Source organism: Aotus nancymaae, unplaced genomic scaffold (assembly GCF_030222135.1).
Source record: "Aotus nancymaae isolate 86718 unplaced genomic scaffold, 86718_ANA_hifiasm-v0.15.2.pri h1tg000058l, whole genome shotgun sequence".
In the NCBI taxonomy this organism is placed as follows: domain Eukaryota; kingdom Metazoa; phylum Chordata; class Mammalia; order Primates; family Aotidae; genus Aotus; species Aotus nancymaae.
In genome coordinates this window covers 17,460,265-17,477,479 of record NW_026988472.1, presented here as the reverse complement: position 1 = coordinate 17,477,479, position 17,215 = coordinate 17,460,265, and the positions used below count along the sequence as shown (strand labels likewise).

The 17,215-nt window shown below is 41.5% G+C and overlaps 1 protein-coding gene and 1 long non-coding RNA gene across 14 annotated transcripts in view; one reads left to right on the top strand and one right to left on the bottom strand.

The window, feature by feature from the left end:
- The window catches only part of CASK (calcium/calmodulin dependent serine protein kinase), a 427,869-nt gene extending 420,656 nt beyond the window's left edge, over positions 1-7,213 (bottom strand). For 6 of the 13 annotated variants that reach the window (XM_012448141.2, XM_012448142.2, XM_012448153.3 and 3 more), the window contains exon 1: positions 7,075-7,213. In XM_012448141.2, the coding sequence (XP_012303564.1) occupies positions 7,075-7,133 (59 nt within the window). In that variant the 5' untranslated portion in view covers positions 7,134-7,213. The remainder of the gene's footprint in view (positions 1-7,074) is intronic. The other 7 variants (XM_012448148.3, XM_012448149.3, XM_012448145.3 and 4 more) reach the window with 2 other exon arrangements.
- Positions 7,214-8,099: 886 nt separating this feature from the next.
- On the top strand, positions 8,100-13,210 carry LOC135269951 (uncharacterized). Its single transcript, XR_010338187.1, has 3 exons — positions 8,100-8,753; positions 9,335-9,420; positions 12,073-13,210. It is a non-coding gene; the product is annotated as an uncharacterized LOC135269951 (long non-coding RNA).
- The last annotated feature ends 4,005 nt before the right edge of the window (positions 13,211-17,215 follow it).

Below are 17,215 nucleotides of genomic sequence, written 5' to 3'. Positions count from 1 at the left end.
ACTCAACAATGGTTACCTCTAGAGAATGGGGATATGGATGGTAGGAAAATGGAGACAGACTCACTTCTTATCATTGTATCATCCATATTATAAAATTTACAGCCAGGCACTGTGGCTCACACCTGTAATCCCAGCACTTTGGGAGACCAAGTCAGGTGGATCACCTGAGGTCAGGAGCTCGAGACCTGACTGGCAAAATCCCATCTCTAGTACAAATACAAAAATTAGCCAGGCACGGTGGTGCATGCTTGTAGTCCCAGCTAGTCAGGAGGCTGAGGCAGGAGAATCGCTTGAACCTGGGAGGCAGACACTGCAGTGAGCCAAGATTGTGTCACTGCCCTCCAGCCTGGGAGACAGAGTGAGACTCCATCTCAAAAAAATAAAATAAAATAAAATAAAATTCACTATGTGCATCATTACTTGTATAATTTACTGTATGAAAACTAGTTAATTAATAAAGAAAAGTAACATAAAATTATTAAATCTCAATGTTGGAAATACACATTAACTTCAAAACAAACTAGCTTCAAAATAAAATTTTCCCAGGGTAGAAGTCAGAGACCCTATACTGACTTGGGCTCTACAACCAATACCATAGTGGCCCCAGGATAGAAAGAAAGGAGAGCAAGTTCTGTAGCATCTTAAATCCTATAGCATAAATCCAGAGCCATATTTGGTGGTTCTAGAATCTTCACTGTCAGTTGCCACTACAAAATAAAACCAAAAATATAAGAACAGCACATCCCATCAGCTTGTCAGCTGTGGTCAGGTACCTGCTCTGCAGTACTAACTTGGTGTCTTAGATTATTTAAGGTATACAGTGCTGGCGAACAGCTAGAAGCTCACAGACTCAGCAGATGCAGCTCACTACATGGTTTTCAGAATGAGAGAGAACAATTTCCGTATTTTTATCACAGGATACAGGAATAACTACCCTGTGGAAACCACTCCACCCCACTCCCAACAAACATCTACCTCTGAAACCTTATTACTTCTGGTTTGGCAAGTCAGGAGTAATTAACTATCCTGTCTATTGGGGCGGGGAAATGGAAGAAAAAACTTGCAGAGTAAAAAGGTTAGAGAAAGTTCCAAACCAAATTATATTTTGGACAGATGGCCAAGAGTCTATATTTCCATTGCTAAACAATACATAGATTTACCAGTTAGTTTGGTAACAAATGGTGATGTTTCATTAAAGAGAAAGACAAAAATAATAAAAAAAAAAACAGATGAAAGAATGAATAGTATATGGAACCTCTACTGAAGAGGTAAGAAATTTAACCAGAAAGTCAAACAACTAAAATTTGCAGTATAGAAACTCTAAAAACGAAGATATGTGTCTTTAAGAAAACCCAATGCAGTATTTTCACAACTTGAATTAGCAGCAGAATGCAGCATGAAATGAATAGACTGTGAAACCATGTTGGAATCCATGTGATCTTGGGTGAACTACTGAACACCCCCTCTGAATTTCAGTGTTCTCTGTAAAATGGGTACCATAATACATGCAAAATGCCTAACATTAGAGGGATAAATGTCAATTCCCTTTATAAAGTAAGCTTTAAGTTATAAAAGTTTTTTAAACAACCTTATGTCAAAGTTCCTTTAAATGCAATGCTCCTACCACATTTAAAATGTGAAAACATTTACAAAAATGTAATAATTCAAGAATAATCTGAAGAAGCAAGGTATACCTGCTTCTTTAATTGATTGAGTAGAACTACAGCTGGCAACAGAAGAATTTTCAGTTTAAAGGAAATATCCAGGAACACAATTTAGTGACATTTGAGATGTAGTTCATCAGGTGAAACCATTGCAGATACAAGGAAAAAATGGAGGGAGCTGAACTGCATATGTCAAGTACATAGAAGCATGTTACAGTCATAAAAATTAAGGGAGTCCACAGGAAGTATTTATGAAGACAACTTCAAACAACACGCCCTAAAGCAATCTGTAAAAAGCAGACATGAAGAGACTTGAGAAGGTTGTACACATGCAGAAAAGCAACGGAGTAGCTCTGTTCCCCCTCCAAATGGTCCCAGAATCAAATTCTGTCATCAGGAATCAATATTGCTTCCCTACTATCAATGAGGCCTGATAGCTGTAGGATACACACCCTGTGTTCAGTTTTTCCTCTGTAGAAGTACCGCTTAACTCCCATGGCTTGCATTCTTTCTGGGCTACCAACAATTTAGTTGCTGATCATTTCTTTTACCTTGTTACTTGGCTGTCACTGTGATCATGCACTTCTTTCACGATCACTGGTATTTTTGGAATATCTACTCGTTTCTGGAAAATTCTTGGTTCCTTCAGGCAAACACTTGATCTTTTCCTAACATTAAAAACTAGTTTACCAACAATGCCTAGTTAAAATTTCCAGGAAAGATTTTTTCAACACGATGTGACATTCTCCCTACGGTACTAGAAACCCAAATCACTGCGTGAATCAATACATGTGAAAGCCATAGTAATTAGTAAAAATCAGTAAAGCTGAATTTATCTGTATGCTGAATTATATACTTTACATATTATTAATCCAGTATTTACATAAAGACTGCATTAACTCAATTCTCTGGCTAACAGCATTACCGGAATCACAAGTATGTAATTTAAAGCAGACCAGCAACTTAACTGTACTCTTTTAATAGAGTGTATGTACAAACAAAATCCATACTAAACTGATAAATTTCTTAATATTAAATCAAGCCATTAGAGTGGAAAACCATCATCAACTGTTATTGAAGCAATCCTTGTTCTGTGTTGTTCCAAACATCAGACAATCGCCATGTTGGCATTAGATGAGTGTCATAAATCAATGTGGATCTTAAAAGGCCCAAGAAATCAAAGCCAAACACAAGCTAAAACTAAATTCTCACACAATAAGGCTGAGAAACACAGGTGCATAGAAGACAAAAATCCACGTTTTGGCCATTTAGCTTCAATACCTTCCAAAAAGAGTTTATTCTACTTTGTAAAAATTGCAAGCCTCTGAAAAGCCAGTCCCAAAATATTACATACATAATCTAAGGTTTAAGCCAATGACTCCCCATCATAGCTGCACATGAGAATCACATAGAGAGCTTTAAAAAATACCAGTGACCACGACCCACTCCCAGAAACTCCGATTTCACTGCTTTGACACAGGACTCTGGCACTGATCTTTTTTAAAAGCTCCCCTGATGATTCTAATATGCAGCCAAGTGGAGAACCACTACTTTAAACTAATACAGACTCTCGAGACAATAATTGCTCTGAGGTTGATAAACATGCTTTTTTGCCTTTTAATGAGATTTTATTAAAACTACTCAACTCATTTCACAGCTAACGAAAGGCTGTTACATTGCAGGCACTGTGTTAATGGAGAAAGGTGTGTAAGAAACATTCCCTGCCCTCAAGAAGCTCCTTATTAGTGAACTAGAGAGATCCATAAATAAGTAACTGTAATTAAATATAAGTGCTCTCGAGGTGTAAGCAAATGCCTCACAAAGTTGCATGTCATCCTTGAGCAAGGGTCATGCTGCATCATTCCAATTTTAGTATATGTCCTACCAGAGCAGGAAAATCAGAAGCTACAGGTTACTAAATACCAGGGCAAATATTCAGCCAACACAAGGTAAAAACGGTATGAATGGTGTACATTATCTTTGACAGACACTGCTGTACCAAGAAAGTAGGCATTTTTCTATGTTTTAATTTGGATGAATTGTCTTAAATTTCCTTCATGTAGTATTACTAGTTGTACACTTATAATTGTAAAAGATACAGTATAATGATCATGACATAAAAATTAGTCGTTAACCTGTATTTGCATAATGCCTTTCTTTTCCAGTAATTGCTACATTTTATTTGCTAAAACAAGAAGTTTTGGGACTATGATAAGGTCCTATTATTGGAGATTTGTTTCAATCATCTGAAAGATAGTTACATAGAAAATGTTACAGAAACAACAGGCATTCAAAGGAGTTTCTGCAAGATTTTCAAAAATGAGAAACACAGGGAAAAGAGTTTTAATTCTTAAAAAGGGAAATGGCATCCTTCCAACATTTGTAAAGAATCAGGCACATGTTCCCTCAAAGATAGTGTTAACAAGGGTAAAGGCTGCAGTCACTGGAAAGAAAACATATTCCAAATAATGATCTTATATTTCAAAACCTCATTAACTCTGTAAGTTGTCTTTCTCAACCAAGGGAAAAAAAACACATTGAAAGGTCTAAATTAAATGAGAACTTTCATTTATGCCATCAAGTAAGGCCAAGTACACAGTGGGTAAACGAATAGGTGGTTGGGTAGGTAGAGGAGTGAGTGGGTGGTCAATTAGTCTTGAAAAGTGAAATCTATTTTAAAGTACCTTAGTAAAAATTTAAACCTATTAAGATCTAGTGGCGAAAAACAATTTGTGATACTAATTTGCTATAAAAGAAAATCAAAATTCCACAGAACTTGGATTGAAATCAATAAAAAGGTTTTCAGTACATGCGAACATCTTCAAGTCTTTTCTGTTCAAATTCAGAGGTGAAGAAATTCTAAGTTAAAAATGTATGCTGTCAAGGTCCCTGCAAGAAAATCTCAAGCTAATTTCAATTTCCATATCAATATATACTAAGACAATTTACCAGAGAAACCTTCAACCTCTACTCAGGTTGAGGAACACTATTATTACATTCTTTAACAATAAGACTAGCTTGAATTCATTATTTCATGTAATGGCATTTTATAATTGGCACTGACCGAGCCAGATTTTGTAGGATATGAATGAGATTTCACAGTTCATAATAGTTAAGATAGCCATAGAGTACCTATCACCTCAAAATTAGCTTGCTGCCCCTCTTTATGCAGCTCTGAAACAGCCAGAAAAGATGAATTTTCTTCTCCCAGGGGTGTTTACTGAAAATATTCTATCAATTACAAATCAGTGGAATACTGACTGTTAATGTGATGATGACCATTTCTGTTTGATATCCAAAGAGATCACATCATCATCCTTCCCGACCTTAAGGAATCAGAACTAGTTACCAAAACTGATTCAGTGATGGCTATTTTCCATCTTCACAATATAATTAACATTTTAATCTCACATTTTCCAATTATGAATTGCTAGTTTATTTACATCAGCTATAACTAAGATGCAACAAACATCATTCACCCACACATACAGTCATTTGGAGGCTTTTGGAAAACACCTAATTTACCTTCACTGGGTGCTCTTAAGAATAAGGAAACCAAGGAGATTTCTGAGACATTTTTCTCCCCAAAACTGTGCTATTCACATGTGGGTACTGAGCACCTGAAACGTGGCTGGTCAGACTGGGAAACGGAATTTTGAATTTTATTTAATTTTCATTAATTAAAATTTAAATTTAGAAAAAGGTACTTGATTGGGTTATTGGAAAACTTTTATATATGCTCGGAACCACTTGGGTATGTGAATCTACTTTTGCAAATGCACATTTTATGAAACTTAAATACAGATTAAGAATTTCTGATGAAAATTTAGCTTAGTGTCAGAATTGAGATGTGCTGTTAGTGTAAAATACACAGTGGGATTTCAAAGACTTAGTATAAAAGATGTAAAATATTTCATTAATATTTTTTCATATTGATTACATATTGAAATGTTTCAATCTACTGAGTTAAATAAAATTATTTTATTAAAATTAATTATACCTATTTCTTTTTACTAAATGTGGCTACGAGAAAATTTTAAATTACAAATGTGGCTCATAATACAGGTTTTGGACAGTGCTGTTCCAAAACACTTCCACAACCACTTTAACAGGACACATTTGGATACTTTTCTTTTAACAGTCTGGCTGATCATGTAACAATAGGGCAAGGAGTAACATGTCCTCATATCAATTGTGTCTGAGTAAAGTGTGTAGCAAGCTCTATCCACAATTTCACCATGAGAGGCAACACTGTAATACCTCAATATGGAAAGAAAAGGAAACAAATTAGCACTCAAATTGAAATTGAGTACTGCAGACAACTTAAAAGAGATAGCGCCAACTGCTCTAAGGTCTTGGTTTCATTTCCCAACTGTGGACCTTAAAAATAGACAATAAAGCACTGCTTCCAAAAAAAAAAATATTTCAATGGTAGCTCTAGTGATCCTTATTAAGCCACGGAATACACGCTGTGTTAGGAAATCAAGTTCAGATTGCCAGCATTTCCTTCACAAGCAAATTAGCAGGATTGTGCACTTGGAATACTGTTTGACAAGAATGAAAAGGAAACTATTCAAAATAGATTTAAGGAATGGACAATTAGATGAGGAACTGCAGATTTAATTCTCAATCAGCACTGTGATTAATCTGATTCCCTGCTTTTCCCTAGCGTAATTATACAACACAGATGAAAGGATGAGCATTTGGACTGTCAGTTCTATATTCTAGACCAGCCCGGTGACTCAAAGCAGACGGCTCTACCATGCTAACCACCATCCCATCAACAGTCTAGGGGAGCCTCGAGCACTGATTGAACAGTCATTGCATAACAAGGCATTAAAAATTCGAAGGCCCCCAACTCTTTCCACGTTCGTGTACACCAGGGGGGAATTTGCTGAAACTGAAGGCACCCCGTCTTAAATGACCCCTTCCAATCCGGGCATGGGGTGTACACAAAGGCATCTGTCTAATATCCTGCACAATAGACACACACCCCACAACTAAAACCTTGGACTATCTCTCTCTCTCTCCACACAAGCAAAGGAAATGCAAGCTGCTCTTTTCAAAAATGGTCTATGGTACATGCAAGGTAACAATAACCCTAACTGAAGCAACTATAAAATCGGTTGTGCCACGTCCCTGTGCAACCGTCAGATAAAATGCAGGCAGCTGGCCCCACGCCTTAGTGGGTGGCTAACCTAGGCTCGTTGGCCTCAATGGATCGCTGAGAACCCCAAGGCCCCGCCTGGCAGGAACTCCAGGTACACGTCTATAAATACTCCAGGATGAGGAGGACGAGAGGGGAAGAGGGGAGGGAGGGCAGGGGGCAGGCCCAGAGCGGGTGCGGGAAGACCGGGGTAGCACTGAAATGCATTTTTCCACACTCCCGCTCCCTTGCGTGGAGACTCACTTGCCGATCACCTCGCACAGCTCGTACACATCCTCGAACAGCACGTCGTCGTCGGCCATGGTCCGGAGGGGATAGCGGCCGCAGCGTGGAGGGCTTCGAAAACGGGGGTGGGGGCGCCCAAGAGCTCAGTGCCCAGCCCCGGGCTCGCCTCCTCCCCTCAGGACCCGCGAGCCCTCGGCGCCGAGGACGCTCGAGTGGGGCCGCGAGGCCCAGAGACTGCGGCGCCTTCCTCTGCGGGCTACCGCCCCGCGGCGGGCGGCGGGGCCGGGGCGCGGGAGCGAGGGCGGCCCGGGCCCGGCGCCGCCCGCCCGCCCGCTGCTCCTCGCGCTGCTCGGGCCGCGCTGCCCGGCGTGCGGATCCTCGGGGACCGCGCGGCGTCCCGCTCTCCGCTCGTCAGCCCGCGCGGGCTGCGAGGCCGCGACCGCTCCCTCTGTCCGAGACCGGCTCCGTCGCGTCGCGGAGCAGCTCGGACTACAGAGGGGGCCGCGGCAGGACCATGGAGGAAGGATCGTCGCGGAGGGAGGTGGCGGCGGCTGATCGGCGCTGGGGACCAGGAGGCGGTGGTAGAGACGCTCCCTCCTCTTTCTCCTCCTCCTGCAGCCGCCACCGCCCGCCCAGGAGTGGGAGGGGGCTTCGCGGGACCGGCGCTCTGTGCGGGCGGGAGCCGCGACTGCCGCCTTCTGCTCCGCCCCTCAGCCTCAGCAGCCGACCGACTCGCCAGCCCCGCACACCCGCCTCGCGCAGACACGCCCTCCTCCCCCGTCGGCGGCGCCGCTTCCAGAACCACAGGCCCCGCCCACTCCAGCCCGTCGGGAGGCGGTGGCCCAGGGAAAGGGGAGCGGGCTGAGCGGCGCATGCGCGCGGCGCCGGTCGCGTCACGGCGAAAGGGCGGGAGCTGGGATTCTAGAGGGCGCGGAGGGTTGGCGAGTGGGGCGCGTCGGCTGCAGCTGCTGAGGCGGGGCTGGTTGGGGTCGTCGCCTCCGCGCCTAGCCGCGACCAAGCCGCGAAAGAGGATGGAGACAAAAGGTCCATGGCTGCACCCTCGTTGTCCGGCAAGAGGCACGGAACTCCCCGGCCGTTACCCCTTCTTTTGTAATCGCAGGGAGCCTTTCCCAGTTTTTTGTTGGGAAAAGAGGCAGGGAAAGGGTGCGAATGAATGAGAAGGCTAAAAGAGAGGTAGAGAGAGGTTGTCACTGAAGCCGTGCTTGGCAGCGGATGCTTTAGTGCCACCCTGTCATTCCTTAATGAAGACTAGGGCTGGGGATAAGGGTAGGTCGTCCGATAAAAGGACTAGACAAAAACTGCCTAGGAAGGTGTGCGGCAGCAGCACAGGGTCATCTATGGAGACAGCTTCTTCCACGTTCTGGCCCAAACTCAGCGAATATCTATCCAGCGCTTACCCTCACTAGAGACAACCTAGAGAGAAACCAGGAAGGCAGGGACAAACTGCGACTTTAAGCTCCTTTGTATATTGCCCCCAAACTCCCAACACCTACTCTGCTCTCTATACTTTCTATAAATGTTAGACTTGTCAGGAACAAAATGCAACTAGAGGGAGTGCAGGCACAGGAGCAGCCAGGGAGTGAGGTTCTGGGTGTTGCCGCTGTACTAGGTTGCATTCAAAATGAAGATTTCTGTTCAACTGAGCATGTGCGGAATGAGCCAACGCCATCAGACAGGTATATGCCTCAGTTGAAGACCAAGAGTCTTTGTTCCTCCGCACAGCAAAAGTGCCCAATTAGTTCATAAGTCAGTTTCCAGAAATCGTCTGGCAAATTTCTCAGTGAGGTAATTTTTTCAAAAAAATTATTAATACCAAAGCGGAGGGGGTGATGTGGAGACTCACAGCCTATTTTCTCTTCAGAAACGTTTCATGCAGACCCTTGACCACTCCCTCAAAAGGCTGAGAGATTTGCCTGCTAAGGATTTGAATACTAAACCTTTTTTAAAAAAACATGCAGACCAGAGGACAAGCATAATTGCACACGGTTTTCCTCCTTTCTCAGAGAGCTTGTGCATTCTCTAGAGAAGGGGGCTTCGGAACTTAAGAAACGTTGCCTCCTTTGAGGGTCCAAGAGTTACTCACCACAAGTTGGCATGTCCAGCTCCTGCCCTATGAATAAGGCGTCACTCTATTCTGCCCTGAAGTGCCCAGGAACCCTCTCAAGTCGCCTTGTCAGCTTCACTTCTTTTCCCCAGCCCAAGACTAAGCTATACCAAGCTTTGTCAACTTCATTTTGGGGTTTGTTATCTTCCACAGGGACCTATGCTCAGAGGCAGAAAAGGACGATTATAAAGGAAAACAGAAAAGAAAGTGGAGGTGAAAAAAAAGAGACGATTGTAAAGGTAAGTAACGCTCTGCTCATGGAATCACAGCTAGTTTGGATCTGGAAAGAGCCTCCGAGGTCAGCTGGTCCAATTCCCTCACTTACAGATGGGAAAATGTGGTGGTTGCTCTCCCAAAAGCCATCCCACCCCTCTCCCCCATCATAGGGTAGCAGCTCTGGGCTTGAGGTGAGATTGTAACCATCTTAGCTGGAGAGGTGGACTCTGATTAATTAAACTAACACATGCAGTGCCCTTGCCACGGCGATAACCCTAATTTAATCAGCTATTGGCATTCCCTGGTCACAGGCTTTGAGTGGTTCGAGGTCTGCCAATCGGCACAAAGCTCAGGACTTTTTCCTCCTAATCTGAACTTACATCTCCCAGTTCCCAGCGTGATATTTAGTCATACAGAAACTCTCTGCTGTACACATCCCTCAGAAGTTGTACCATGTATAATGACTAGAGGTAGATCCTCTCTGCTTCAGGGACTAAAATAACCAAACCTTTTAAATTAATTTTTCTCTGGGTGTCTTCCAAAAATTCAATACTGTTCCAACAAATAAGCCCATGTATTAGTGGGTCAGGTGTCAATAATTTAGTTCTGTTTCATTTCCACAAAGAAAGTGTTCAAGTAAGCGCATCTATTAGATTGTGTTCAGATGTCAGTAACTGAATATTCAACTAACAGTGGTTTAAACAAATGCAAGGGGGCCGGGTGCTCTTTTCCATGTAGCAAGGAGCCTGGAGATGTGTGGTTACTAACATTGATCAGCTATTCAACTGCGTCATCAGTGACCTAGGTTTATTTGTTCCACTCTGCCATCCTTGTAATGTTAGCATCTCATTCTCAGGCTTGTCTTATCATGAGATGGCTGCCACAATTTCAGACATTAAAGGCAGGAAGCAGGAGGGCAGTAATGACAGGAGAGGCCTTTCTGCTCCCTCTCTCATTTATGAAGGAAAGAAAATATCTTTTTTCCATCTCATAGGCCAGGACAGAGTCACACACAGCAACACTTACCTGCAAGGGAAGCTGGGGACATGGGTATTTGTCTTCTCTTGCCTCCTCTTGGGAGGTGGACAAGGGAGAAGTAGGGGGAAAATGGGCTTCAGCAGCAGGCTGGAGTGCGGTGGCACGATCTTGGCTCACTGCAACCTCCACCTCCTGGGTTCAAGCGATTCTCCTGCCTTAGCCTCCCGAGTAGCTGGGATTACAGGTGCTCGCCACCATGCCCGGCTAATTTTTGTGTTTTTAGTAGAGGTGGGGTTTCACCATGTTGGCCAGGCTGGTCTCAAACTCCTGACCTCAAGTGATCCTCCCTCCTTGGCCTCCCAAAGTGCTGAGCTACCGCGTTTGGCTGATTTCTAATACTAGGAAAATTACCAATAAAACAGTTCTACATCTTCATCATAATGTAGATATACCTCTAGTATATAACTGATGGGCCTTTAAAAAATTCAGAAACATCTAAAACCCCACGAGGATGAAGTTGCTGCTAAACAAATTTGATTCTCAGCTGTCAGTGCAAATTTTCAGTGACTTTGAGGTCTTGGACTTTCCTCACAACTGCATTAGACATTCTCAGGTTGTCAGGCTCCCACATCATTTCAGCTTGACACAGATATACAAGGGAAACACACACACCAGAGAAATATTAGCATGAGGGCCACACACAGAGGTCAGTGTGGCACAGGGCTAATTTAGGCAATTTACAGTTCAGCCTTACTCTGTAGTGTGATTGTTTAAGGATATAAATTATTACTGAATTAATGAATAAAATTAAGAATGACACTGTTCTCAACTGGAGTAGTTATTGCCTCATGATATAAACAGGATGTTCTAAGCTAAAATGAAAGACACCCCCCCCCAGAAAGAGCTAGATATATTAGACTTATACTCTGATAACATTTTGCAAATGATTTTATATTTATTCAATGAATGTCTGTTTAGTCATGGGGGCTATAGCTGAAAATGGTCCCTGCCCTGTCTGGACTTCATTCTAAAAGAAAACAAGTTGTTGGCAAGCAATTACATTGAAGAGTGATGTTTGTTAGGGTTTGGGAAGTACAGGAGCAAATACTGAGAGGATTTATGGGTTTGGAGAAGGCTCAATTGAAAAAATGTTTAGACCAAGACTAAAGAAAGTATAGAAATTAATCAGGCAAATGAGTAGGGGCCAGTTGATTCTCGGTAGAGAAAACAACATTTGTGAAGTCTTGAAGGTGAGCAAGAATATGCTCTTCTAGAAGAAGAACATGCTCTTTTGGAGAAGTAAGTCATGGCTAGATCATAGCCTATAAGAAGAAAGAGGCAAGAGGGAGTCAGAGAAATAGGCAGGGGCCAGATACTGAGAGGGATCAATTGCCATTTTAAAGAGTTCACTCACTGAAAGATTGCAGATTTCAGTGGTACTAGAGTCTTATGTGTAGACTGAGTTCCTTGAAAACCCCATGCATGAACAGAATTCTACTTTTAAGTAATTATCCCCTTTGCATTGGGTGCATGTTGTTCTCTCCCTTAGTTACTTTTAAAAATCCAGATACTCCTATAGTAAATATGAAATCCTTTAAATGGTTTCAGCAGACACTGTAGGTGCTCCATTCAAATTCCCTCGGATCCCCTTTGCCATTTCTGTGTGGCTTGACTTCAGTGTATTTTTGCTTCCAAAGCCCATGCCTGTGACTCCAGAGGACTTTCTGGAAGCTACTGGAATCATTTGCCCACGTGGAAGTGCCTGGGAGTTTAGGTTTCCCCTATCCAGTGATTAGCTGTTAGCCAATGTCCCATAGCGCAAGAATATGAAAGCCTTGACTGGGGAAGAGGGGACAACTCTGAGGGGTTACTTACACTCCAGAGGTCCTCTGTGGGATCAGGCTGAAGCTACCCTTCCCAGGACTTTGCCTGAAATCTGACCGTTGTTTGGTTCCCTTTCCTACTTCTCTCATTAACGACGAAGTTTCTCCTGAAAGCACTTCCTTACTAAATCACTTGCTCATGAATACCCTATCAGGACCAGCTTTTGGGGAATCCATCCTAAGACAATGGTGTTTCTCCAAGTGATAACTGCATCAGAATCACCTGGAAGCTTATGAAAAATGTTAAAAATGTTGATTTCTGGGCCCCACCCAAGACATACTGAACCTGAATCTCCTGGAATATGTTGCAAGGATGTGTATTTTTATGAGCTCCACAAGTAAGTCTAGTACACCTAAAAATTAAGAACCACTGTCCTAACACTGGCTGCTGAATAAGCTCTCTGGAAACAAGGATCCAGGGCTGATCTCATCACTAGGTTGGAGAAGACATAAGAAATGCAAAAGAGCACTCCAGGGAGCAGAAGAGGACCTGACTACAAATGTGTTTCCTTCCCCATTTCTTCTGGTGCCTGTCCTGTAAACCTCTGTCTAAAGATTCATTTTGTGTGGTATCTATACATACATATGTATACACACACACAGTGGAATATTATTCAGCCATAAAAAATGAAGTCAATTCTTTTGCAGCAACATGTATGGAACTGGAAGCCATTGTCTTATGTGAAAAACTCAGAAACAGTCAAATACTGCATGCTCTCACTTATAACTCAGAGCTAAACAATGTGCGCACATGGACATGGCATATGGAATAATAGACATTGGAGACTCAGAAGGGTGAGAGGGGGTCAGGAATGAGAAATTACTTAATGAGTACAATGTACATTGTTCAGGTGATGGTTATGCTAAAAGCCTAGACTTCACCACTATGCAATGTATCTGTGTAACAAATTGTACTAGTACCATACAAATAAAAATGATTTATTTTGCCCTCCTTTCTTTAATATCAATGAATAAGTCACTAAAAAGTTTTGACAGTGGAAACAATATTGCCTTTGGAAACAGCACAGTGTCAGTGTACACTGAACATGTGGTTTAAAAGTCAACAAAAATATATCCAGTCACAGAACCATTTATGATTGCAAATACTCACCGGCCTCCTGGGGACTCAACACTATGCTAAATGCTAACCAGGAATGCATTAGTCAGGATTCTTTGAGTTGCAAGTGACAGAAAACTCAAACAAACTTAAAAATACAAAGAATCTATTGGCTCACATAATTGAAAATTGAGAGGTACGCTAACTTCAAGTGAGGCTTGATCCAGGGCTCAAATTATATCACTGAAGATTCACTTCCTCCCAGTCTCAACATTATGCATTCTGTGGTATTGGCTTTATCCTTAGGTGCAACAAGGTAGCTCCCAGAGCTCCAGGCTCTCCCTTTGAAGTAGCAAACCAGCTGCCACTGTTTCAGACTTCATCTCCTTATACATCTAAGACAAGAGAAAAGGAGTCTTATCCAATAGATCCTGCCCATGTTCTAGGATTCACTCTCTTTGGTCAGCTTGATAGTGGGGCACATGATTATCCCGGAACCAATCAATGTAGCTGGGGAATGAGAATCACTGAATAACGTAACTAATCAGGGTTAAGTTAAGAAGGGCAGAATGAATGGTGGGAAGGCTCCCTATTCTCCTAGTCATCCAGACACTGGTATTGGCTTTGTCTTAGCACTCTATTTTTTTCTACATGTTCAGCTAGTTACCATACCCTGTCAATTTTGTCTTTCAAAATTTCATTTAGATCCTCCTTTCTTTTCCCTTTCTTCAGTCCCCACCCCAATCCACTTCCCCATCAACCCATACTAAAATGTCATTTCATTTTACTAACTGGGCTCCTCCCTTCAACTGTTTGTCCTATCCTACTCACCCTGAGGAGGCTCAATTCACGTCCATGAGAGAGGATTCTCAGTATCTAGAACAATGCCTAATGTGTAGTAATTGCTCTAAAGGCATTTGTTGAATGTTGAATGATTGAGTGGCTTTATATCCCTTATCACTTCTTGGAATTCTCTTTTATTCATTTTGTTTATATCCTTTTTTTCCCCTTCACCCGAAACTCCTAGAAAGTGTCTGAAGCGTAGTGATACTCCATATATATTTGGTAAAAAAATAAATGACTATGTATTTGTTGAATTAGAGAATTATGCATAGTTAGGAAAAGAATGAGAAGTCAACAGAAACAAAGTGGTTCAATTCTTGGGTAGAAAACACCTAACAGAAGAAACAAGATTTTCTCAGACAAGGGGAGAGTCAACAATATTAGGATTGAAAAGGTATCAAACAGAGCAGGGACAGAAAAGAGGGCACTAGACTTGTTTCTACTAATTGAAAATAGTTCACTAGCTATCTTTTATGTAGAAAAACAAAATCTCACACATCACTGGAATTTTTCCTTCTGTTTTTAGCTATGAAAGATTTCAAAGGTAAACATGGAAAATTAAATCTCTCCCTTAAGTTCTTTTATCTATATTTCTTGGTGCTTTCTTTCCAAGCTGCCACAAAACTGTCACACCACATGGTAAAAACAAGCAATTAGCTACAATATGTTCACTGGGTGACTTATATTGAGCCCAGCCCTGATTAAGTTGCAAAGAGTCATGTAAGTCACCCAACTCCCAATAGAAGAGTATAATTTACTATCCTAAGTGCACTGTGGAAAAGGTCAAGTAATTAATAAGTCACCAATATGAGATACAAGCCTATCAACGCTGGAATGTTTAATCATTTACCCTCCTTGGGGCTTTGGTGAAGCAGATCCTTTCTGGGGGTCTTTTCTGGCAGTATGAGTCTGTAAAACTCTCAAGGAGATATTTCCTTCTTAGCATACTTTCTCATAAAACAATACCTTCTTAAAAATGGAGGCACTCTTCCTGAAAAATCTTTATTCTCACAGAGGTAATCTATAATGTCAGGATCTGCACTAATAAGATGTTTTCCATTTTGGTCAAGAGAAAAAATGTGTAGGCTGTTTGTGCTAATTTCCAGGTCTGATAGGAACTCTTTAGTGATATTTTTTTTTTTTTTGAGATGGAGTTTTGCTCTTGTCACCCAGGCTGGAGTGCAATGGCGCGATCTCGGCTCACCGCAACCTCCGCCTCCTAGGTTCAGGCAATTCTCCTGCCTCAGCCTCCTATGTAGCTGGGATTACAGGCACGCGCCACCATGCCCAGCTAATTTTTTGTATTTTTAGTATAGACGGGGTTTCACCATGTTGACCAGGATGGCCTCAATCTCTTGACCTTGTGATCCACCCACCTCGGCCTCCCAAAGTGCTGGGATTACAGGCTTGAGCCACTGCGCCCAGCCTCTTTAGTGATATTTTGCCTTAAGTGTCCTAGTTGAATATTTTCCATTCAGGCTTATTTACCCTTGTCATTGCTTTTAAATTGTCTTATAAACGGAGACAATAGCTAAGAAAGTAACCTTTTTAGAGATGATAGCAAAACCAAACTAAGGGGAAATGATAGAGATTCTAATGAGCTGTAAAGAAATAGCAGAAGAACCATTTATTGGAGGCTTATTATAAATGCCAGATACTATGCAAAGGCATTATACATGTTTCATTCAACCCATATAACAATCTTATGAGATAAATATCACCTTCATTTTACAGATGAGGAAACTGAGACTTGGAGAGAAGTTGATTAATATGTTAAGAATCACACAAGAAAGAGATAGGACCAATGTTTGAACCAAATCTGCCAGATCTCAAAGGCTGAATCATTGCACACTCTGCCTTTGACTTTTGTGTATTTCTCTGAGGAAGTAAGTTTTATTTTCACTTTCTTCATATTAAGCCATGTATGCCCCAGGCAAAAGGTACAATGGGTTGAATAACAACAGCAATGACAATAATCATTCCTGTCTATTGAAGTTTTATTTAGTGGCAGGCACTGTGCTAAGTGTTTTTCAAGCATTTGTTTGCTCATTCAATAAAACTTTTTTGAGCCTTTATTATGTACTAGGCACTAAAGGTACAATAGTGAGTAAAATCAACAGGATTCTTGCCCTGTTGGAGCTTATAGCTCAGTGAGAGAGACAGACATGAATCAATCACAAAAATAAAAGTATAATTATTTTGGTAAGAGTGCAAAGACCATTCACTGGGCGAAAAGATAGTCTTTCCAACAAATGATATTGGGCAAACTGGATATCCACATGCAAAAGAATGAAGTTAGAGCTAGCCTTACCTTATACCATACTCAAAAATTTATTCAAAATGGATCAAAGAACTAAATGTCAGACCTAAAACTATAAAACTCTTAGAAGGAAACATAGAGGAAAGTTTCATGACATTAGATTTGTCAATGATCTCTTGAATAGGACACCAAAAGCACAGGCAACAAAAGCAAAAACAGATAAATTGGACTGCATCAAAAGTAAAAGTTCTGTGCATCAAAAGAGTGAAATTTTTGTGCAATCAACAAAGTGATTACCTAACCTACAGAACGTGAGAAAATATTTGCAAATTACATATCTGATAAGTCATTAATATCCAGAATATACAAAAAACTACAGCTCAACTGCAAAATGCCAAATAATCCAATAAAAAATGGGTTGGAATATTCATTTCTCCAAAGAAGACACATAAATGGCCAAAATGCTTATGAAAGGGTGGTCAACATTAGAGAAATGCAAATCAAAACCACAGTGAGATATCACCTTATGCTCTTTCGATGGCTGCTATCCAAAAAAAGAAAGAAAGAGAGAGGAGGGAAGGAAGGAGGAAAGGAAGGAAGGAAGAAAAAGAAAGAGAAAGAAAGAAAAGAAAAGAAAAAAACGTGGTGAGGATGTGGAGAGATTGAAACCCTTGTGCACTGTTGGTGGGGATGTAAAATGGTGCAACTGTTTATGGTGGATGCCACGAAAAGTTAAAAATAGTATTATCATATGATCCAGCAGTGCAGTACCATGTCTGGGTATACATCTAAAAGAA